This window comes from Triticum aestivum, chromosome 5A (genome assembly GCF_018294505.1).
Source record: "Triticum aestivum cultivar Chinese Spring chromosome 5A, IWGSC CS RefSeq v2.1, whole genome shotgun sequence".
NCBI classification, from domain to species: Eukaryota; Viridiplantae; Streptophyta; class Magnoliopsida; order Poales; family Poaceae; genus Triticum; species Triticum aestivum.
This window is the reverse complement of record NC_057806.1, coordinates 582,984,837-583,009,451: the sequence shown is the minus strand read 5'-3', so window position 1 is coordinate 583,009,451 and position 24,615 is coordinate 582,984,837. Positions and strand designations below refer to the sequence as shown.

Sequence of the window (24,615 nt, the reverse complement as noted above, 5' to 3'; positions counted from 1 at the left end):
GAATTCAGAAATTCAGACTTATACTCGTATGCTTAAATATTCTGAAAAATGGTGAGATAATTTGGTCAACTGAAGAAAAGCGCACGTAACAGCGAGCATGTGAACGGCATTACAATAATCACCACTGGCCGAGGTAGACGAGCTCCAGTGATCCAATCCAGCCTCTCGGCGACCCTGCCGCCGGAGACCACCGCCGTCTAGGAGTACTTAACAAGCCAAGCTAAGCCGCAACACTACTAGTCTCCTAGCCTAATTTGAATTACTACCACCGATCAGCCACGCCGTCAGGCCACGGCAGCGACCGCTGGGCAAGTAGCCTTTGTCTCCACGCCTGCGACGTCACCTGCCGGGCTCCGCTCCGCTCCGTCCATCCGCTGCTCCGGACAGAACAGCGTCGCCGACCAGCGCGGTGCTCGCCGCGTGTGCCTCGCGATTCGCGCGAGGAGCGTCGCGGCGGATAAGATTCGGTGGGGGCCGAGACGGTGCGGTGCCGGGCCCGCCTAGAGAGAGGCCCGCACGTCTGCCATCGAGCCGCCACGTGGAGCGGGTCGTCCGGCGCGGCCCCGGACGGGGCGGCCGTTTGCTGTTGCCGGAAAGCCTCTTCCTAATGATGGTTTTGTGGAAAATCGTGTGGAAATTGTTTTTTCTTCTTCTTTGCGACTGTTTTGTGGAAATTGCTTGAAAGCCGATGGTTGAAAGGAAACGGCATTTTTATTGCTGGAAAAAATGGCAAGGAAAGAAAGGATTGAGTGGCGTTTGAAGTTAGAAATGGGAGCTGGTCTGTGACGTAGAGCCTTATGCAAAGAAATATCCCGAATTGTTTTTAACTCGGTCCGATGCATCAGCCGTCACCATACGTTGTGCGTGTGTATCTATCTGGTTTTAGGCTAGTCATAGTGAGAATAACTTAGCTAGTAACATAGCGCATTTTAAGAATTATTGCTTATGTGGCAAGTAATTAATAAGAGGTGATAACATAATATGTTACTGTAACATAGCGTTTTCCAATACAAGATAAGTTTACAAGCTAATAAATAAAGTTATCTAAGATACTACTATTATGTTACTTTGCATTATGAAGGTAGTAACTTAGACTAGTGTCATATACATGACACTAGTCTAAGTTACTCCCCACTATGACCAGCCTTACGCCATGGCGTTGTGGGTATTTAAGCCTTTTCTATTTATATATTTCTAATGAACCATATTTTGCCAGAATGTTTTAGTGTGTATTTTTGCTGGTAGAATTGATACTAGCAGGAAGATATTGTACACTAATGCTATTTTGATTTCTAAATGTCGTTTATTAATGCCATGCCCTTTAATGCTCCTCTGTCTTCTAATGAACCGTGTTTGCCAGATTTGATCAAAAGATATTGTGCATCAATGGTGCTTTTCTTTCTAAATATTATGAATTAATGGCCCGCCCTTGCATATCCTTCTCTGTACATTGGACAAGAATCATTAAATGAAAATTTAGGCTCGATGATCTTCTAATATTGTATCATTGTTGAACATTCTGATATTAGAGCCACTGGATTGAAACCCAACCCTTAATCAAGCGATCATACCGACGTGCGATGTTCTTGTTCTATTTACATACAGATGCACAATTTTTTATATTCATGAGTAAACCTAGGCATTTTTATAGGGTGATGCTTTAAAAAGCCCGACCCCAAAATCCAAGGCTCGAGTCTAACCCGATCCACCAAAAATAATAAAAACACAACTTATCTGTTTTATAATAACCCCTAGAAAAATCTATTTTATAATATTGATCGGTTGTTTTTATGAGGTGTCTTTAACCCGTTTAGTGAATGGTTTGTTGCCATAGGAGCGTGTATTATCTAGTTTTACGCTAAGACGGGCGGATGCTTAGATCCTTTTCTATATATTTTTCTAATCTGATATGCTCGACCCCCATTTAGGGCCTCTTTGATTCGCAGGATTGTCAAGATGAAGGAATAGGAAAAATGCAGGAATAGGATGACATGTCCCATAGTATCCTACAGGATCTCAAAGAATGTTTGATAGCGCAGGAAAAACAAAGGAATCCTACAAAGAGGTTTGAGTGGATGGAAATTTTCCTCCAAAATGTAGTACAAATGGATCCTATGGAAAAATTCCTAAGGATGCCAATCCTACGAATCAAACGAGCATCACAGGAAAAATTTCTAAGGATTCAAATCCTCCAAGAATCCTATGCAATTCCTTTGAATCAAAGGAGCCCTTATTATAGGCAATTTTATTTATATGATGCAGTAAGATATTGTGTATTAATGGTGTTTTTCTTTCTAAATATTGTGAATTAATGTCTTGCCCTTCCATATTCTTCTTCCTACATTGGACAAGAGTCGTTGATGAAAATTTAGCATCTGATTATCTCTTGATATCGTATCATTGCCAAACATTTATTTCCTTTTTGGCGTGCGATGTTAGAGCCATAATTTAAAAAGTGGACTGATGACTGGAACAATGACGTGGTTGGTTCAGGTTTTCACGGGTCGGGCCGCCAGCTGACTAGTTTGTGACTTTGTGTCTGGTTATTTTACCATAATTTTAAAACAAGGTCAAAATTCATTGTCTTATCTTAGGGCATCTCCAGCGCTGACCCATAAGCCGGATAGCGCATCCCATCCGCGGGCACGGATGCGGGAGCCGGCCATCCAATGCTATTCGCATGTATTTCAAAACCGCATTTCAACTAACCGGACAAAATTCATCAAACACAATGAAGTTCATCAAAGTTCGGATAAAAAATAGTAGAAATCATCCATGCATATCATGCAAACAAGTCTAGTTCAACAATAGTTCAAGTTCAATGAGAAATAGTTCAAATCAACGAGATTAAGCGAAAGTTCAACAAGTTTTTCATGAATGGATCATGTCATCCCACACATACCGCCCCTCCATGCTTGAGTACCTCACCATCCTTTGTACTCTAAAAAAATGACATCAAGTTAAAAAATAAAGCTCAATGGCATTTGACCGAACACTTAACGAGCATGGTGTCCGCCATGGACATCGTTGATAGGGGGCAAAGGGCACCTGGCGGCGGACGGGTCCTAGGTGGACCACGCCGTGGTACAAGGCGAGCGGGAGCGTCGGTGGTGGTTGCGAACATCCGACAATGCCTGAGTGACGACCGGAGAGGTACAACGACGACATCGAAGAAGGGTGCGGATGCAAAGTAAGGGGGTAAAGGGCAAAGTGGAAGATAATGGGACCCGGAAAGGGGGATGTGAGTGAGCCAGGGGTGTTGGAGTCCTACGTGTCTGCTGTCGGGGCACATGCAAAGCCACCCTGGTTTGCTTTCAATTTGCGAAAAAAGTGCGTCCGAACCGGTCCACAAACCGATACAAGACCAATTGGATGTCAAAACACGTCGGAACCACGCGGTCGAGATGGACGCAGATGGTTCGAGGATCCGCTTTGAAGATTCCCTTAGATAACAAAATGACCTCACTCGAGGTGATTACTAGGCAAAGGTTAAGCTTCAACCTACCACCCACGCGCCCTTGTACAATTGGTCTCCATGGGTTGGGGATGAAACACTCCTTAGCTTAAAGAACCACTTGGATCGTCGATTTTGTTTTTTCTTGATATGATCAGTAGTCCATGCCGTTTTTGTGAAACTGTGATTAGAGCCATTGGATTGGAACTCATTGCTTATCTTAATCGAGCGATATCACGACGGCTCTCGTTAACTGTATACATATGCGCAGTACTTGTGTAGCCATCGAGTATAACCTGTTTCATAAAACTATCACTTATTCTTAGTCGATATTCATCCACTTACGACGGCGACGAACCACATAATTCTCTTCCTTCTCCCGCAAAAGCCCCTAGAGGCGTCATTGAGGCTAGATCCACCCGTCCTTCTCCCGCAGAAGCCCCTTTCCTACCAGCTCATCCACCCAATGTTCCGCTTATAGCAGTTACCACCGCATAATTGATGCCTTCCCCCTCACCATCTCGCCATGTCCTCTCTACCTTGTTTTCTCATAGACAAGATAGCTCCACGGCTTTGATATGTCGTCATTCATCATCTGCCGTCCTCACGCACATATCTAAGTTTCGGCGAGGTCACGAGCATGCGAAAAGGTTAGTCCACCTCCCGTGTAGATCTAGGGTTCCGGGATATGTCAGAGGTGTATGTGGCTAGCGCAAATCCCTACCTAGATCCAAAGAGTTTGAGTCGGCAGGCGACCCACTCATCCTTCCCAGATCTGGCAACCATCGAGTTTTTCCGGCGATTCGATGTTGTAGGGAAAGGGGGAGGGAGGGAATTCATAAGGACCTGCGCAAAAAAGGCATCTGAAGTACTATGGTTCCCGTGTGCGTATGTTTTGAGTTTAAGGATCTGCCATTAGCTAAGGGAGGTAATAGATCTGCAAGAAGTTGGTCTGCGCATCTTTCATCATCGTTGGTTCAGAATCTTTGGATGCACTACCATCGACGGATATGTTAAAAATGTATAATATCAAGTTTGCGCTTCTATCTGTTTATTAGGATGCGCACCCCTGATATTATCCCTTTTTAACATCTTCATGGATGTTTGCGAGGAGTCGCAAAACCAACCCGTGGCTCATCGAGGGATCCATAACTCAAAACCTTGTCAACGACAAAGGCCAGAAATGCATCAAATCCGCACCTTCACTTCATCAGCTATCTGTCATCGCCGTCTTGTAATTTTGAAAGGTATGTTTTCTTCATCTTTATATTTTACATACAGTGCATCAACGATATACTAGTAAATTTATTTTGTGTGCACCAAACATCTGGCATCAAATTATATGTGCATAATCCTGAAAAATCATACTCCTTATTTAGAGAAGGCACGCTGTTGCTTAGCAATTTCTCCCCTTTTCAGTGCACCACTAGCAGCCTCATAGTACAATTTTGACACTCACCAAACACAGGGCTTTGTCACCCTCATCACACGGTACGTCAGACACAAGTCGCAAAGATTAAAGTTAATCGGCCACAAAGTCAGAGAGGGGTTAGTAGCAGTTGCTAACGATGTTACCTGCAGAATTTTTTTCCATGTTTATTCTTTATATATATATTTTGAACTGGTAAACCGATATTTATCGTCACGGAAGGGAGGAGGGAGGAAGCGAGCAGGCAGCGACCGAACCAAACAGAGAAGACACAGTCGCAATACAAAAAACCAACACACCCAACGAAACAAAGAGGCCGAGGAGGAGGAAGAAGGGAGAGAGAGGGGGAAGCGCGTGAAGAGAGAAAATAAGGAAGGAAAGAAAAGAGTAAAAAGGGAAGGAAATAAGCGAGAGAGAGAGAGAGAGAGAGAGAGAGAGGGCACACAAACAAGCAAGAGAGAAACAGCAACAAAAATAGGGGCCGGAGGCGACGAGAGAGGAGGCGGAGGGAGCAGGCACGCACGCGCACGCGCGCACGCCGGGGAAATCATTTTTTGCTAGGGGGAATAAGGGGAGGCGAGGAGGGGGATCGCGTCGGAATTCCGGCGAATCGGCGGGATCCGGCCGGGATCTGCGCGGCGGATGAGGGGCTGGCACCATGAAATGGTCGACATTGCTCAGTAAGGTCGTCTTCGCCGCCCCGCAGCAGCAGCCGCCTCCGCCGCCGCCGCCCCCGGCGTCCCCGCTCCACGACCAGGAGGCCGACCCCGCCACCCCGCGCCTCAGCTCCGCCTCCGCCTCCGCCAGCGACGACGGCCGCGCCAGCGCCGCCTCCGGGAACTCGCCCTCGGCCGCCAGGTGCGTGCGCCCCCCTCCCCTCCCGCCTGATTCCGTTGACGCCCCGGCGCGATCCCGCCGCGCCTGCTTGCGTCTCCGGGCCGAGCAATGGCCATCGGATTCGGGTTCCGCGAGCTCTCGATCGTCGACGGCGGCTTCCCCTATGCGTTTCCTCCCTGGAGATTTTGTTTGGTAGATGCGGGATTCGGCGTTAGATTGACGTTTTTTTACTGATGACGGTTTGATTCACCTAATCAGATCACGTTTCTAGCTCAAGCTTACGATATAGCTGCAGTTTTCCCCCCTTTGATTTTGTCTTGCTCACGTGCTGTGGGGTGAAATGATGTTGGGTGGTTGGACGAGGCGTTAGCTCCATGGTCAATTCATGGATTCCAACGCCCCTGTAGCCTGCCCCCCTGCTTCTCATTTTCTTATGTGTTCTGCATGCGTTTCTTAGAATTACAGAGCCGTGGTTTTACACATTCCTTGTAGGACAGAAACTGTAATGTTTAGTTGTTATTATCGAGGCCAGCTTGATGAACTGGGATGTTCACATTTCTGATGCTGTGGGATTAAGATGGTGTGTATCACTCTTAACATGCGATTCAACTTTTTGCTACAACCCGTGTTACTGCGTGAAGTTACCTGTTAGGTTTGAGTGTTCATTGCTAGGATTGTCTTGTTACGGTTATGTGCTCTTTCTATATGCGCAATTTCTTGGTCTGCAAACGGACTTTTGCTGTAGTTGTTCCCTTTGCCATTGTTCTATTATCTGTTCAACACCCGTAAGCTACCAAGAAAGAAGAATTATTTTCGCACTTTCAGTACTAATGAGTTCCTGCCAGTCTTATTCCTTATCTGAATCACCACTAGATCATCTATTGTCATGGGATGAATAGTCTGATCATTTACTATGTGCAAAGCGTAGACCTTATACAGTAGTTCTCTCTTTTACCCGTTAGATTTACTTTAAACCTTTGCAGGTAACAGGCGTGTGGATGCATACTGCCACACAGCCCACACTCACACATTGTATGATTCTGATGCATGAATTCTACCTTAAAACAATGAAAGAAACATTGCAGTCCTTCATTTCAAATATTGTTGAGGGCTGAGGCATTTGATTCTGCTATTTGAAGTGAATGATGAAATTCTTCTCCAGAGGTTACATGGTTTACCCTTTACACTGTCGTTCTTAATATTCTTCCTCTTGCACTTGCAGGGGAAAAAATGAACTGGTGTCAGACTTCAGGAGGTTCTGGGAAGAATTCCGCTCTTCCAGCTCTGAAAAGGTATCTTGATGCTTTCATTTTGTCACTGTAAGCCAATAACCTTTTTCTATTTGGTTCTTAGTCTAACAATTGTCTTATGATTTTTCCTGTGCAGGAGAAAGAAAGGGCCTTAAATTTGGCAGTAGATGTCTTCTGTAGGCTAGTGAAGCAGCAGTTTAGTGTAGCTCAATTAGTTACAAAGTATGACTCCCCGTACTTTCACTCTCTCAGATACTGTTATTGCATTGCTTTGTCGTTATTCTCTATGTGAAACATCTTCCCGCATATCTTTTTGTTAATAGCTTGTCTCATAATTGATACAGGTTAGTAGAAGCACATGTTTTTGCTTTTGTTATTGGAAGGGCTTTTGTCACAGATGTGGAGAAACTAAGAATCCACAGCAAAGGAAGATCCTTGCATGTTGATGATGTTATCGGCTTCTTTTCTGAGATCACAGAGGTTTGTCCTTATTGTGTCTATTTGTATGGCGCAATTTCCAAACTTCAGCTAACCATACACTGTCTGATAACTTCTTTCCATGATCCAGCTTGGCATATGTCCGGGTTCAAACTTGTTATATGCAGTTGAAGTTCTTGTGACAGAGGTTTGTCCAGTTGCCCTTCTTAACATCTTGCGATACTAATTTCCATTTATGTTTTATTTTTTCTGCCATCGTGTGTTCATCTGATGTTTAGTTTTCACAGTCATGGTAAAACATTCTGTGTAAGGTTTTAATAGTAATGTTAGGTGGTCCAAATTTCATTGCAATAAATGCTTGTTCGTTGATATATAAGCCACAAGATTATAACCCAACATGTTACATCAAGTCATTTTAACTTTATATTGCTAAGTAGGTAGTTGCTAATAGTGTGTTTATTTCCATTTGCAATGCTGTTTTCACTAGTATAATCTATTGTTACTTTGCCTGCTCTGTCAATGCACGTCCACGCTATCTGGAGGTTTAAAGTAATTCTAAACATCCTAGTAAAGAGAGCATTTCTTTGTTATTGCAAACCTTATCAAAACAGTTCTAGTTATTATTGTACTGTATAGCCGCTTCTTTATTTTGCCAATGGGTTTTTCTTCTAGTATTTGCCAGTGGATGTTTTGAAGGGATCATATAGGTAACTAATATTGCTAATGTTTGGTGTTATATTGTGTTGCGATGTGCAATCGGGTAGATTAGTGTGGCATACATCATTTTTTGTTTTCTATGCTTCCACTTTCAACTTCTGTAGTGCATAGTATGAAGAAGGAAGAGGCGTGCACTTTCTGATTAAAGTAAACTTAGCAAGGATAGGGTCTTGCACAACTGATTTCTGATATTTGAAATCCAAGATGAAACAACATTCACCAACTTTTCAGAGTAACATGCATTTCATGTTTAATTTCTTGGTTACAGACTATTGATAAGCAGCCTTTGTTGGATTCTGGTATTCTGTGCTGCCTTATATATATCCTCAATTCCCTATTGAGTTCTGATGAATCCTGCAAAAAAACCTCACCTGTTGGTGGAGAAGGATCAGCAAGTGGGAAGAATAAAGATTGGGGTCCTTTGCAATCTCGGCGGCTCGAGGTAACACTGCTCTTCTGTTTCTCATAGAAAGAGGACTTCCTTTGCAAGATTCGATAGTTGTTGACATACATTGAGGCAAAATTTTAGCTTATTAACCTATTTCTGGTTGCACTTTGTATATTGTCCTCTTCAATGTCCATCTTATTAACTACTCCCTCCGTTCCTAAATATAAGCCTTTTAGAGATTCCAATACTGACTACATACGGAGCAAAATGAGTGAATCTCTAAAAGGGAGTACAAGTCTTCTGCCTTATGTTCAAATACGTTATATGTTTATCCTATTCTTTACTTTGTCATGGCCAATTTTGGTTTTGACCTTATTTCTTGTTTTTTTTCTATGCAGATCGAGGCAAGTGTAGTGCATATAATGAAGGCACTAGCGAGCCATTCATCTGCTGCACCAAGTTTAATTGAAGATGACGCTCTACAGCTTCTTTTCCACATGGTTGCAAATGGTTCTGTATCTGTGTTTTCTCAGTTCAAGGAGGGTCTCATTCCTCTTCACACAATTCAGCTTCATCGGCATGCGATGCAGGTAGGTTGATATGATACAGCGTTTATCTATGGATATTCCTGTCAGATCACAAGTTACTAAATATTTAAGTTAATAACCAAACAGGTTCTCAGTCTTCTTCTTGCAAATGACAATGGGACTTCTGCGAAGTACATAAGGAAGCATCAGTTGGTACTTATTTTTTTATCTCTTTACTGTGGATGGAAAAGTATTTCAGTTTTGTTGTTCTCTTGTTGGTGGTTGTTTTATTTGGTAGGTAAAATGTCTCCTTGGCACCAAACACCATGTAAAAATGCATCCTCAGTCATCTAGTCTTGATTTAAACTACTCCCTCCGTCCTATAATACTTGTCGTGGTTTTAGTTCATTAGTATATATCACTGGCTGTAACCTGCTGTTTTTGCTGATATTTCATGGCAAATGATATAAGTCTGAAGAGCACATTTAGACAATTACTTTTTGGGGTGTGTGTGTGACTGTAACATTTTGTTCTTTTACAAATATTGCTAATTAATTTTATTGACCCATTGTTAATTTTGCCTTTTAGATTAAAGTACTCCTTATGGCCGTGAAAGATTTCAAATCTCAAAGTGGTGATGCTGCTTATACCATCGGCATTGTGGATTTGTTACTGGAATGTGTTGAACTCTCTTATAGGCCTGGTAAATCACTAGATCTTTTGCCATTCATATGCATTTCTTCCAAGAAGAGATGGTTTGGTTCAAAATTTTCATTGCTTATGTATTAAATGTTCAGTCTTGAACGCTAATATTATGATGTTCCGTCTAACTTGCAGAGGCTGGATCCATTAGGCTCAGGGAAGACATACACAATGCTCATGGTTACCAGTTCCTTGTCCAGTTTGCACTCACACTATGCAGCTTACACAAAAATCAGGTTCACCAATCCTTGCCCAAGATAGTATCTGAAGAGAGTAGGTCGGATGCTTCCCGCAGATTAGAAGAAGATACATTCTCATGTGACCTTTCACCTCAGCTGTCCAGGTTGCTTGATGTTCTTGTAAATTTGTCGCAAACTGGTCCCTCTGAAGATTTTGTTGGTAAAAGTATGCAATCTTCTCATGGGAAGGGAACAGGTCACAGCAGAAGCCGAACCCCATCTGCTGACAAGTTTGCAGATGACATTTTGGAGATGAGCAGTCCCAAGGTAAAAGATCTTGAAGCCATTCAGATGTTACAGGACATTTTTCTGAAGGCAGACAACTTAGAAGTACAAGCTGAAGTTCTCAATAGAATGTTCAAGATTTTCTCGAGCCATCTCGAAAACTACAAGCTATGTCAGCAACTGCGAACTGTTCCTCTTTTTATCCTAAACATGGGCGGTTTCCCTGCAGCACTTCAAGAGGTCATCTTAAAAATTTTAGAGTATGCAGTCACTGTTGTAAATTGTATTCCAGAGCAGGAGTTGTTATCACTCTGTTGCTTACTGCAACAACCAATTTCTACCAGTCTTAAGCATACTGTGCTTTCTTTCTTCGTAAAGCTCCTGTCCTTTGATCAGCAGTACAAGAAAGTTCTCAGGGAAGTGGGTGTTCTTGGGGCATTGTTAGATGACTTGAAACAAAACAAGCTTTTCTCTGGAGATGAGCAGCAGAGCAAGATCTTTTACTCTCCGGAGATTAGGTCTGACACAGATGATATTCAGAAAACTGTGGACAACGAAGACTCCATTCTTTCACCGAAGTTGATGGCTTCTGGTTCCACGAAATTTCCCATGTTTGATGATGAAGGGACACTTAATGTTGCCTGGGATTGCCTTTTTTATTTGCTGAAGAGAGCTGAGACTAACCAGCAGTCTTTCCGATCTTCCAATGGAGTCAACACCATTCTTCCTTTCTTAGTATCAGAAAGCCACAGGTCTGGTGTGCTACGACTACTGTCATGCTTGATAATTGAAGATTCTCTTCAGGTTTGTGTTCTTACCTTATTCTCCCATGAAAATAACTCATTTTTCATCTGGAATTATCATACTTTACGGTCCTAACTTTTTTGGGCCTATGCTTGCCATATGACCTGTTGGTAGTTGTGCTAAATAAGTGAACTTCATAAGCATGGCAGGTGAACTGTGATTTCTTTAACATATGTAAACCTTGCTCTTTTTCAGGCTCATCCTGAAGAAATAGGATTACTGATTGAGATCTTGAAGAGTGGGATGGTATCAACCTCACTGGGTTCTCAGCACAAGCTTGACAATGATGCAAAGTGTGATACATTAGGAGCTTTATGGCGCATTCTTGGAGCAAACAATTCAGCACAAAGAATTTTTGGAGAAGCCACTGGATTTTCTCTTCTACTTACAACGCTTCATAGTTTCCAGAATGAAGGTGAAAATGAGGAGAATGAACCATCATTGTTTACTCACATGAAGATCTTTGGTTTTCTAATGCGCGCTATGGCAGCTGCTGTATGCAACAATGCTGTTAATAGGATAAGGCTGCATACAGTTCTGTCGTCACACACTTTCTATGATCTTCTCTCTGATTCTGGGTTGCTTTGCGTGGATTGCGAAAAGCAAGTTATCTTACTTATGCTTGAGCTTGCACTTGAGATTGTTCTTCCTCCTACCAGCAACCTGCAGGTAGAGAGCATCTCATCTGAAACCTCAGAGGACGAGCCATGTTTCTTGTCTGCAATCTCGTTTGGACTTTCAAAGCTTGATGTGGAACGTGTTTATAATGCTAGTGCAGTTGTCGTATTGATCCGCTCCTTGCTAATGTTTACGCCTAAAGTTCAACTTGAGTTGCTGAAATTCATCGAGAAACTAGCAAATGCTGGTCCCTTCAACCAGGAGAATTTAACTTCTGTTGGTATGGACGAAAGTTCTTGTTACCCTTTCTTTTCTTGTGATCATGTTGAGAAGAGTCCCTTATGTTTCTGTTCCCCTTTTTGTTATACAGGATGTGTTGGTCTTCTACTCGAGACAATCAACCCATTTTTGGAGGGTTCCTCTCCTATTCTCAATCATGCTTTGAGGATTGTTGAAGTGCTAGGTGCCTATAGGTCAGTTATATTCCATGAAATTCCATTGCTGATCTCATCGCACTAGCTCTTGTCCTTTGATTTTGTCTTACATGTAATTTTTTGGTCAGGTTGTCTTCTTCCGAACTAAGACTTCTTGTGAGGTATATACTTCAGCTGAAAGTGAAGCGTTCAGGTCATCTTTTTGTTAATATGATGGAGAAGCTAATTCAAATGGAAGATGTCAGACAAGGAGATATTTCTCTAGCCCCTTTCATTGAGATGGACATGAGTAAAGCTGGCCACGCATCCATTCAGGTTTCATTAGGGGAAAGGACATGGCCACCTGTTTCTGGATACTCTTTTGTTTGTTGGTTCCAGTTTAGAAACTTATTTAGAAGCCATTCCAAGGAAACAGAAAAACCATCAAAAGGGGCTTCTGGTAAAAGGAGTGCACAAGTTTTGCGCATCTTTTCTGTGGGTGCAGTGGATGACGCCAACACTTTGTATGCAGAACTTTATCTTCATGACAATGGTGTTTTTACTATAGCAACAAGCAATTCAAGTTCACTGTCATTTCCTGGCATTGAAATGGTGGAGGGAAAATGGCATCATCTTGCAGTTGTTCATAGCAAACCAAATGCATTAGCTGGCCTTTTCCAAGCAAGTGTGGCAAGCATTTACCTTGACGGAAAGCTGAGGCATACTGGCAAGCTTGGATACTCGCCATCCCCATTTGGTAAATCATTGCAAGTAACACTTGGTACATCTGCTACCCATGGCAAAGTTTCTGATTTATCATGGCAGCTCCGCTGTTGTTACCTTTTCGAGGAAGTCTTGACACCAGGGAGCATTTGTTTCATGTATATTCTTGGACAAGGTTACCGGGGATTGTTCCAGGACACTGATCTTCTGAGATTTGTACCTAACCGGGCCTGTGGTGGGGAGGTAATGGCGATTCTTGATTCACTTGAAGTGGAAGTAACTGCACCTTCAAGCAGCCAGCGGATAGATAGTTCAGCGAAACAAGTGAGTTCTAGACTTGAGAGCAGTGGAATTGTATGGGATATGGAAAGATTAAGAAATCTCTCAATGCAATTGTGTGGGAGGAAGCTAATATTTGCATTTGATGGAACATCATCAGATGCTTTTCGAGCATCTGGGACTCTTTCCTTGCTTAACCTTGTTGATCCAACTTCTGCTGCTGCATCCCCTATAGGAGGTGCGTGAACTTCTTCCAGTTATTTGATTTATGTTTTGTCTTTCTTGATTGGTTGGAGTATGTCAAGATTTAATTAGCTCTTCATATTGACAGGTATACCACGATACGGACGTCTAAGTGGTGATGTTTATGTGTGTAATCAATGCACAATTGGTGACACTGTTCAAACTGTTGGAGGAATGCCTGTTGTGCTTGCTCTTGTTGAGGCTGCTGAAACTAAGGATATGCTGCATATGGCACTGGAATTGCTTGCATTATCTCTTCAGCAGGGCCATCAAAATGTGAAAGACATGCAGGCCTTGAGGGGCTATCATCTTCTCGCACTTTTTCTGCACAGGAGAATGTCATTATTCGATATGCAATCTCTTGATATCTTCTTCCGCATCGCTGCCTGTGAGGCTTCGTTTCCTGAGCCACAGAAATCAAATATAAACCGAACATCAAGCTATGCATCTGGTATCTCCCCAGATGCCAGTCTTGATGATCTCAGCCTACCTAAGTTTGGCGATGATCTGTCTTCTGGTGGATCACATGGAGATCTAGATGATTTTTCAGCTCAAAAAGATTCATTCAGCCATCTGTCTGAGCTTGAAAATGCTGACTTAGCTGGTGAGACTTCTGAGTTCATAGTTTTGTCAAATGCTGATATGGTTGAACATGTTCTCTTGGACTGGACTATATGGGTTGCTGCTCCTATATCAGTACAAATAACTCTTCTTGGGTTTCTTGAGAGGATGGTATCAATGCATTGGTTTAGGAACCACAACCTGACAATATTGCGTCGAATTAATCTTGTGCAGCATCTTCTTGTTACTTTACAGCGTGGGGATGTTGAAATTCCTGTGCTGGAGAAGCTAGTTGTGCTGCTTGGTGTCATCTTGGAGGATGGTTTTCTAGCTTCCGAGTTGGAGCTTGTTGTAAGATTCATAATCATGACATTTGATCCTCCAGAACTTAGCCCAAACCGTCAGATTGTCCGGGAGGCTATGGGAAAGCATATTATTGTGAGGAACATGTTACTTGAAATGCTCATTGATCTACAAGTAACCATAAACGCTGAAGAGTTGCTGGAGCAATGGCATAAAGTTGTTTCATCTAGATTGGTCACATATTTCCTTGATGAAGCTGTGCATCCGACAAGTATGAGATGGATCACCACTCTATTAGGAGTTTGCCTTACATCATCTGCTACATTTGCTCTGAAATTCCGTACAAGTGGTGGTTTCCAAGGGTTGAATCATGTGCTTCCAAGCTTTTATGATTCTCCTGAAATATATTATATAATCTTCTGTTTGATTTTTGGGAAGCCTGTTTATCCTCGAGTTCCGGAGGTCCGCATGCTTGATTTCCATGCTCTCATGCCTAGTGATGGAAACTATGGAGAACTGAAGTTTGTGGATCTATTGGATACTGTTATCGCAATGGCGAAAGCTACATTTGATTCATTTATTATGAAGTCTATGCTTGCACATCAGAATAACAATCTTTCACACCTTAATGGCACCTTGGTTGCTGATCTTCTGGAGGCAACATCAGACATGGGAGGAGATCTTCAAGGAGAAGCTCTGATGCATAAGACATATGCAGCAAGGTTAATGGCTGGTGAAGCAGCAGCACCTGCTGTTGCTACTTCAATATTGCGGTTCATGGTTGATTTGGCAAAAACGTGCCCACCATTCTCTGCTGTTTGCAGGCGACATGAATTCCTAGAAAGCTGTATTGATCTATATTTCTCTTGTGCAAGGTTTGTATGATGTGCATATATCAAGTTACCTGGTGTTCTAGATGTTCAAACTGACCCTTACTTTTGTTCTGCAGGTCTGATTGTGCGTTGAAGATGGCAAAAGATCTAACAACTGCTGCAATAGATGAGAAGAACATGAATGATGATGACAATGGAAGTTCAAAAGATACCTTTCCATGTTTGCCACAGAATCAGGAACAATCTGCCAAAACTTTGAGTGCTGCAAGTTTTCCTCAGGAGCAAAAAAGCACTAGCTCAGGAAGTACCGACATGCAGAACTCTTCTGATAATGGTGAAGTAAAAGCAGACATTTCTCTCAGTGAGGAGCTCAGCACCAAGTTTTTAAATGGAGAAGCAAGCCAAGTGTTTCAGAATGCTCATGATAAAGGACCGTTATCAGCTGTGAGATCAAATGGCATTGCCGATTCTCACCAACTAGCTGATTCACCCAGCTCAGTATCTGTGATTAACATTGGATCCCCTGTTTTGTCTGAGAGATCGACTCATAAACCAGCAAACACCCCTACTGCGTCTCCCATGGCCCCATTCACTTCTTGGGCTGGTAGCTCAGGATCATATACTGATGGTAGACACCTAACGGCCTCTCCATCCATGTCTTCAACTATATCTGCAATGGACCTCGATTCATCTCCTGATCTAAAGACAAGCATTCAGGGATCGCCTGCAGTGAATACATTTTTCCCGATCAGTTCGAAGCTTCTGCTTGACATAGATGATGTAGGTTATGGGGGTGGCCCTTGCTCTGCAGGAGCTACTGCTGTTCTTGATTTCATTGCTCAAATCCTTGCTGATATTATATCAGAGCAGCTCAAAGCAACACTATTTATTGAAAGCGTTCTCGAGTCTGTGCCTTTGTTTGTAGACGTTGATTCTGCTTTGGTTTTTCAAGGCTTGTGTCTAAGCAGACTGATGAACTTCCTTGAAAGAAAACTCTTACTCGATGATGAAGAAGATGAGAAGAAACTCGACAAGAGTCGCTGGTCTGTCAACTTGGAACCACTTTGCTGGCTGATTGTTGACCGTGTATACATTGGCTGCTTTCCAACCCCAGTCGGTGTACTGCGAACGCTAGAGTTCTTGTTGTCCATGTTGCAGCTTGCCAATCAAGATGGCCGTATTGAAGATGCAGTACCTTCAGGTAAAGGTATTTTATCCATTGCTCGAGGAACCAGGCAACTCGACCCCTACATCCATGCCATATTGAAGAACACAAACCGTCTGATAATGTACTGTTTCCTGCCAACATTCCTTAAGAATCTTGGGGAGGATGAACTGCTGGCAAATCTGGCTTTCCTAACAGAAACAGGGAGAAATTTAGCTTCAAAACCTCCCCAAGAAGAGTATTCTGTCGATATTTGTACCATTCTTCAGCTTTTGATTGCCAACAAGAGACTGATTCTATGCCCAAGCAATGTTGATAATGATCTAATGTGTTGTTTCTGCATCAATCTGATGGCACTTCTTCGTGACAAGAGATTAACTGCGCAAGACTTTGCGGTGGATTTACTTAAGTACCTGGTAGTGCATCGACGCCCATCTCTCGAGGACCTGCTTGTTTGTAAGCCTAACCAGGGGCAACAAACAGACATTCTGCATGGAGGGCTTGACAAATTGCTGACTGGGAGTACATCCGTGTTTTTTGAGTGGCTCGAGAATTCTCAGCAAACAATTAGTAAAGTGTTAGACCAGTGTGCTCTAATAATGTGGGTTCAGTACATTACTGGCTCAGCAAAATTTCCTGGGGTGAGAATAAAAGGCATGGAAGTCAGGCGCAAGAAGGAGATGGGACGGAAATCACGCGAAATTGTAAAGCTAGATGCCAGACACTGGGAGCAGATAAATGAACGGAGGTATAATCTTGATTTGGTTCGTGATGTGATGTCCACAGAGCTGAGGGCAATTCGTCAAGACAAATATGGATGGATATTGCATGGAGAAAGTGAGTGGCAGAGCCAAATTCAACAGCTTGTACATGAAAGAGGTATTTTCCCCATTTGTCAAGTATCCACAGAACCTGCATGGCAGTTATGTGCTGTTGAAGGACCATATAGAATGCGGAAGAAACTTGAGAACTCCAAATTTAAGATAGATACTATTCAGAATGTTCTAACCAGCAGCCTGGGGTTTGATGATGTTACTAGAGCCAAGAAAGAGGATGGAGACATGATGACATCTGGGTCAGATACAATGTCGGGCTTGAATCTTTTGACCTATGATACTGAGCAGAGGGAACTTGATGCTGCTGATTTTGCATCTTTCAAAGAGGATGATGACATATTCAAAGGAGGAAGCACAGCGTCACCTCCAATTGGCTGGACTGATGATAAAAGCAGCATCAATGAACAGAGTCTTCACTCTGCAAATGATTTCGGAGCAAAATCAAGTTCCTTTTCTTATCACATGTCAGAGAGTGTCCAAGGTAAATCTGAGTTATATTCACCAAGACAACCACCTTCAGTTAAAGGTACTGATACGAGAACCTCAGAGGATAAATCAGATAAGGAGTTGCTTGACAACGGAGAGTATCTTATCAGGCCTTATATGGAACCTTCTGAAAAGATCAGGCATAAGTACAATTGTGAACGTGTTGCTGGTCTTGACAAGCACGATGGTATATTTCTTATTGGGGAGCTTTGCTTATACATTATTGAGAACTTCTACATCGACGATTCCAACTGCATTTGTGAAAAGGCCGATCAAGATGAGCTTTCTGTCATTGATCAGGCTTTAGGTGTGAAAAAGGATATAATGGGAAGCATTGATTCCCAGCAGAAATCACCTTTACCATGGGGTGCAACTGCAAAGGACTCACTTGGTGGTAGAGCATGGGCATACAATGGAGGTGCTTGGGGTAAGGAAAATCTTTGCAATAGCAGCACCCTGCCTCATCCATGGCATATGTGGAAGCTTGATAGTGTCCATGAGCTCCTGAAACGTGACTATCAGCTTCGACCTGTTGCAATCAAGATTTTCAGCATGGATGGGTGTAACGAGCTTCTAGTTTTCCACAAAAAAGAGAGGGAGGAAGTTTTCAGAACTCTGATTGCCATGAACCTCCCACGGAATAGCATGTTTGTATTCTTAATCCTTTGCAGTTATATACGTTGAGTTAATTCTATGCACACTTGCTTAATGTTAAGATTCTATCATTTCTTAGTTCTTACTAGTATAACTGGTTTGTGTCTTTCATTGGCTAGCATAGTAGGTTCATGTTTCAGTATTGTCTGAAATTAGTGTTTTCTGAGAAGTGGGTGCAGTCGGTCAAAACCAGCCAGTCAACTGCAAATACATGTAAATTTATGAAATCTGAGTTCTTATTAGGCAGATCTTGCCCGGTTCCTGTGTTTAACTAGAGCTGTTTGCTATCAATGTTTCTTCCTGAATGGTCTCTTGTAATTACTAGCTCAGGAGGCAGTGAAAGGATTTTATCTTCATCTTTTATGAACGATCTGAGCTTGTAGGATTTGGCATTTTAATGTTTTCACTTGTCACCTTTACTTATGTTAGGATGCTCGAGTAAAGAAACTTGATAATAAACATGGCTTTCCACAGGTTGGACACAACAATATCAGCTTCCTCAAAGCAGGATAGTGGCGAGGGGAGCCGCCTTTTCAAAGTTATGGCGAAATCTTTTTCCAAAAGATGGCAAAGTGGAGAAATTACCAACTTCCAGTATCTCATGCATCTAAATACACTTGCCGGTCGGGGCTATAGCGACCTTACACAGTACCCAGTATTTCCATGGGTTCTTGCAGATTACGAAAGCGATAACTTAGATCTGAGTAACCCACAGAGCTTCCGTAAGCTTGATAAGCCAATGGGATGTCAAACAGAGGGAGGAGAAGAGGAATTCCGTAAGAGGTTTGTTCATCTAACACTTATCAGGAATACCTCTTTGTTCTTTTCTTTTTCAGTTGATGAAAAATCTCTACTGTCTTCAGTGCTTCCCAACATCTAACATCAACTGACTAACCTCTTCCGTTACTTTCAGATATGATAGCTGGGATGACCCTGATGTACCAAAGTTCCATTATGGTTCCCATTATTCAAGTGCTGGGATTGTTCTTTTCTATCTTCTAAGGCTGCCTCCATTCAGCATGGAAAACCAGAAACTGCAGGGTGGACAATTCGACCATGCAGACAGGTTGTTCAATAGTGTGAAGGATACATGGACAAGCGCTGCTGGTAAGAGCAACACATCAGATGTGAAAGAGCTCATTCCTGAGTTCTATTATCTGCCCGAGTTTTTGGAGAACCGGTTTAATCTGGACTTGGGGGAGAAACAATCAGGAGAGAAGGTATTACTTTGACAGAAGTTCACTACTCTTTGCGCTGGGTGTAATGCTGATACTCTAACCAAGGCTCAGCTTTTTGAGCCAAGCATCTAAACTTTGTGAAATAATGTTCTCAGGTCGGTGATGTTGTTTTGCCACCTTGGGCGAAAGGTAGCACCAGAGAATTTATTAGAAAACACCGGGAAGCTCTGGAATCAGACTATGTATCTGAGAATCTGCATCATTGGATTGATCTTATTTTTGGATATAAGCAGAGAGGAAAGGTATATAGCATCTCAAGCTCCTGTAACTTTTATCTTTCCCCTAGTCCTTGTGATAGCACATACTCCATACATGTTTGTGATTAAATCAAGTATATTGTTTTTACGATAGCACATACTCCCTCTGTTCCAAATTACTTGTCTTAGATTTGTCTAGATACGGAGGTATCTAGCACTAAAATGAGTCTAGATACATCCGTATCTAGACAAATCCAAGACAAGTAATTTGGAACGGAGGGAGTACATGTTTGTGATTAAAGGAGCTGCCATTTGGTCATTATGATAGCGCATACATGTTTGTGATTAAATCAAGTATATTGTTTTTACGATGGAATTATTTGGATATAGGTTTGTGTTTTTCATGCTCCCTGAGATGTACTCCCTCCGTTCCAAATTACTCGTCGCAGAAATGGATGTATCTAGAACTAAAATACATCTAGATACATCCATACCTGCTACAAGTAATTCAGAACGGAGGGAGTAGTTTTGATCATTTATTTCTGTTGTGTAGAACTATTTGTATATATTTGTGGACAGTATTGTAGTATCAAACAGAGTGAAGTATATAGTGAAGCAAAAGGAGTATTAATGTTAACGGTCTTCCATATTTCACTTTGTAACTTCCGCTTTTATTCATTGGTTGCATTTGTAATGGCTATTTTCTTTTGTGTATGGCAGGCAGCTGAAGATGCCGTCAATGTTTTCTATCACTATACATATGAAGGCAATGTTGACATAGATGCAGTATCAGATCCTACCATGAAGGCTTCAATACTGGCACAGATCAATCACTTTGGCCAGACCCCCAAACAGTTATTCCAAAAAGCCCATCCACAGCGACGGACTGACAGGAAAATTCCTCCTCATCCTCTACGGTACAGCACCTATCTCACACACCAAGAGATCCGCAAGACAGCATCATCAGTGTCCCAGATCGTGACCTACAATGACAAGATCCTAATTGCCGCATCAAACAGCTTGCTCAAGCCAGTTGCTTACAGTGAGTACATCTCATGGGGATTTCCTGACCGCAGCTTGAGAATATTGACATATGATCAGGATAGACTTCAATCAACACATGAGAACCTTCATGGTGGTAGTCAAATTCAGTGCACTGGAGTGAGCCATGATGGCAACATTCTCACCACAGGTGGTGATGACGGAGTAGTTGCAGTATGGAGATTTGTGAAGGATGGCATTCGTCGTCTCCTGAGGATGGAGAAAGCCCTGTGTGCTCACACTGCCAAAATAACATGCATCTATGTCAGCCAGCCTTACTCGTTAATAGTCTCAGGCTCTGACGATTGTTCCGTCATATTGTGGGACCTGACAGGCCTGGTCTTTGTGAAGCAGCTGCCTAGGTTCCCAGCGTCAGTGTCTGCATTACATGTGAACAACCTCAATGGTGAGATTCTGACTGGTGCTGGTGTTCTTTTTGCCGTTTGGAGCGTCAACGGAGACTGTCTTGCTGTGGTGAACACCTCTCAGCTTCCTTCTGATCTCATCTTATCTGTGGCAAGCACCACACACTCAGACTGGCAGGATACAAACTGGTATGTGACAGGCCATCAAAGTGGTGCTGTGAAGGTATGGAAGATGGTGCACTGCACGTCTGATGAGGCAGCAAACAACAAAAACAAATCCCCAACAACCACCTATGGAGGGCCGGGTCTGGATGTCCAGACGCTGGAATACAGGCTAATTCTTCAAAAGGTTCTCAAATCACACAAGCACCCGGTGACTGCCCTTTGTATACCGCCCGACCTGAAGCAGCTTCTGAGCGGGGATGCCAATGGTCATTTGTTTTCTTGGTCACTGAAAGATGACAGCTTTAAGGGCTCATAGCGATAGAGAAATCAGGATTCACCTGCACATATCAAAGACATTGATTTAAAGTATATCTGGTAATCTGACAAGCATCTGCCCGTGTTGACAACCAAGAGCACATGGTTGACCTTGGCTCGCAGAAACGTGCTGCATGAGGACCCGTCTTGACGCCCAGGCCATTCGGCATCGGAGGACAGGCAAACAACAGAAACACATTTGAAATGGGGAAGAAGTGGATGAGACAATGGAGGCGTCGTTGTGCTGACAATAGAATCTTCTTATACTGTGCATTATGTGCTGGCTCCACCTCCTGCTCTTGGTTTTGTTTTGGTCAGGAGAAAGAGTTTCATGTGAGGTAGAGAGGCCAGTGTTTTGTAAAGTGTGTATAGATGCTTTGGTGGTGGTGGTAGTGGTTGTGGTGGAACGATGGTGTGATGTTGTACTGTCTATGGTTTTGTTTCGGGGGATGGATGTAAGGGAAAGGAAAGGGGGTGTTAGGTTCCTTTTTGCTGTTTCAACTTGACCCCTCAGAAGTGGTGTTGTTCATTCATTTAGTGGGTGTAATTTGAGCACCCTTCTGTTCACTCTGCCAGAGTTGAGTTCATTGCACATACATACATGCAAGCAGTGAGATTTTGTTCGCTCTATCTATGCGAGTCCCGTTTGATGGCAAAAGCCTACTATCTCGTCGCATGTTTGTCATACAACAGTCTATATACACCTATAGAGGGACGCCAACATAGAATCAATTGCACAATTGGTTACCGAAACTCCTAACCCGTTCATTCGATCTGCCTTAAAATTTGTGTTTTGATTTAATTAGAAGAGGACGGAAATCCAAATGTCGCAAACACGTCTAGATGTGTCCGTAGACATCCGGTCGAGCAGAGGCCATCCAACCAAAGTCATCAAATGTCCGGACGGGACGGGCACCAAATGTCCAGCCTTGTCCTGCCTTCGTTGTAATCATGCAATCAAATAGTTGTAAACAAATGCAAGTACTAGCATGGAAGTCAGTGAACAAACTTCGCCGCATTGGGATCCAAGTCGTGTGCCTCGACGTACATCTTTTGCTCCTTGGAAGCTTCCATAGCAATGTTCCTCTCCTCGAGTGATCGTATCCTAGACTAGGGGGTGCTTACCACGTCGTCTTCCGGTTAGGTGAGCCGGGCCGAGGACCTCCTAGATGATTTACCAGTGTGCCTCGTTTGCCGGGCCTAGGAGCGCCAAGATGGAAACTTCCGAAGACTTCACGCCACGATTAACCTAGATGTAACCGATCTATGTACACCCCGATATCTAGTAGCACTCGTACAGGACACGCTGACACACCCATATATCTCGCGGTAGATCAACCTGTAACTTGTACTCCCTGAAAATTAGTACAATCCTAGTAGGAGGTGGGCATTATCTCTTTGAGAGAGACCGAACTTGGGTAAAATCATGCGTCTGTGTTACCATCGTGCCAAGGCTACCAACTCGGGACCCCCTACCCGAGATCTGCTGGATTTGACTCCATCATTAATGGCCCATGTAGGTCCCTCTGAGTAGTCAAAACGGTTCGATCCTGCCTCTAGATCGACGATCAGGTTGGTTATGGATTAACCTTTTTCCTGGGACAGATCTTTGTCTTTGGCAACATCACTCTCTTTGCTGATTCGACCGGCCACCTTGGCCAGATCGAAAACTTTGTCCCAGGTCAGATTGTCAGATTTGGTAACCTGGAGCATGCCACAGATTCGCTCGACGAGCTTGCCTTCTCGGGCCGGGTGTCAGACCAGATCGAGGAGCGTGCTAATGTGCCCGTCCTAACCCTCGAGTCAGTCGTGGTTCAATACGAAGGCATGGCCCATGTTCTCCGACCTCGAGTCAAGATCTGAACATCATACTCGACGACCAGACGCCAATTGTCAACAAAGTGAAAGGAAATATGCCCTAGAGGCAATAATAAAGTTATTATTTCCTTATATCATGATAAATGTTTATTATTCATGCTAGAATTGTATTAACTGGAAACTTGATACATGTGTGGATACATAGACAAAACACAGTGTCCCTAGTAAGCCTCTACTAGACTAGCTCGTTAATCAAAGATGGTTAAGTTTCCTAGCCATGGACATGTGTTGTCATTTGATGCATGGGATCACATCATTAGGAGAATGATGTGATGGACAAGACCCATCCGTTAGCTTAGCATAATGATTGTTAATTTTTGTTGCTATTGCTTTCTTCATGACTTATACATATTCCTTTGACTATGAGATTATGCAACTCCCGGATACCGGAGGAATGCCTTATGTGCTATCAAACGTCACAACGTAATTGAGTGATTATAAAGATGATCTACAGGTATCTCCGAAGGTGTTTTTTGGGTTGGCATAGATCGAGATTAGGATTTGTCACTTCGAGTATCGGAGAGGTATCTCTGGGCCCTCTCGGTAATGCACATCATAATAAGCCTTGCAAGCAATGTGACTAATGAGTTAGTTACAGGATGATGCATTACGAAATGAGTAAAGAGACTTGCCGGTAATGAGATTGAACCAGGTATGGAGATACCGACGATCGAATCTCGGGCAAGTAACATACCCATGACAAAGGGAATAACATATGTTGTTATTGCGGTTTGACCGATAAAGATCTTCGTAGAATATGTAGGAACCAATATGAGCATCCAGGTTCCGCTATTGGTTATTGATCGGAGATGTGTCTCGGTCATGTCTACATAGTTCTCGAACCCGTAGGGTCCGCACGCTTAACGTTCAATGACGATTTGTATTATGAGTTATGTGTTTTTGGTGAACGAAGTTTGTTCAGAGTCCCAGATGAGATCACGGACATGACGAGGAGTCTCGAAATGGTTGAGAGGTAAAGATTCATGTATTGGAAGGTAGTATTCATACATCGGAATGGTTTCGAGTGGTTCGGTTATTTTACCGGAGTACCGAGGGGTTACCGGAACCCCCCGGGGAAGTATTGGGCCTAGATGGGCCTTAGTGGAGAGAGAGGAGGGCCGCAAGGGGTGGACGCGTGCCCCCCTTTCCCTCTCCCTCTCCTCCTCCTTGCTTTTCCCCTCCGGTGAAGAAAGGAAGGGGGGGGGGGGGGGCGAACCCTACTACTAGGAGTGGAGTCCTAGTAGGACTCCCCCCCATGGCGTGCCCCACCTGGCCGGGCGCCTCCTCCTCTC

At 43.2% G+C, this 24,615-nt stretch overlaps 1 protein-coding gene across 1 annotated transcript; it reads left to right on the top strand.

Annotated features, from left to right (window-relative positions):
• The first annotated feature begins 5,205 nt into the window (after window positions 1-5,205).
• On the top strand, window positions 5,206-22,012 carry LOC123104991 (protein SPIRRIG). Its single transcript, XM_044526949.1, has 19 exons — window positions 5,206-5,741; window positions 6,943-7,012; window positions 7,107-7,192; window positions 7,315-7,450; window positions 7,539-7,595; window positions 8,394-8,567; window positions 8,912-9,103; window positions 9,188-9,253; window positions 9,629-9,743; window positions 9,878-11,010; window positions 11,206-11,908; window positions 11,999-12,101; window positions 12,191-13,281; window positions 13,375-15,025; window positions 15,100-18,117; window positions 18,599-18,907; window positions 19,038-19,344; window positions 19,458-19,604; window positions 20,280-22,012. The coding sequence occupies exons 1-19, from the start codon at window positions 5,542-5,544 to the stop codon at window positions 21,444-21,446; spliced, it is 10,725 nt and encodes a 3,574-aa protein (XP_044382884.1). The 5' UTR covers window positions 5,206-5,541; the 3' UTR covers window positions 21,447-22,012.
• Window positions 22,013-24,615: the final 2,603 nt, after the last annotated feature.

Excerpts from the sequence above, each read along its gene's own strand:
- LOC123104991 (XM_044526949.1), top strand. The coding sequence starts at position 5,542 with ATGAAATGGTCGACATTGCTCAGTAAGGTCGTCTTCGCCGCCCCGCAG. Across the intron at positions 5,742-6,942 it reads AACTCGCCCTCGGCCGCCAG|GGGAAAAAATGAACTGGTGT; the intron begins GTGCGTGCGCCC and ends TTGCACTTGCAG. Across the intron at positions 11,909-11,998 it reads GGAGAATTTAACTTCTGTTG|GATGTGTTGGTCTTCTACTC; the intron begins GTATGGACGAAA and ends TTTGTTATACAG.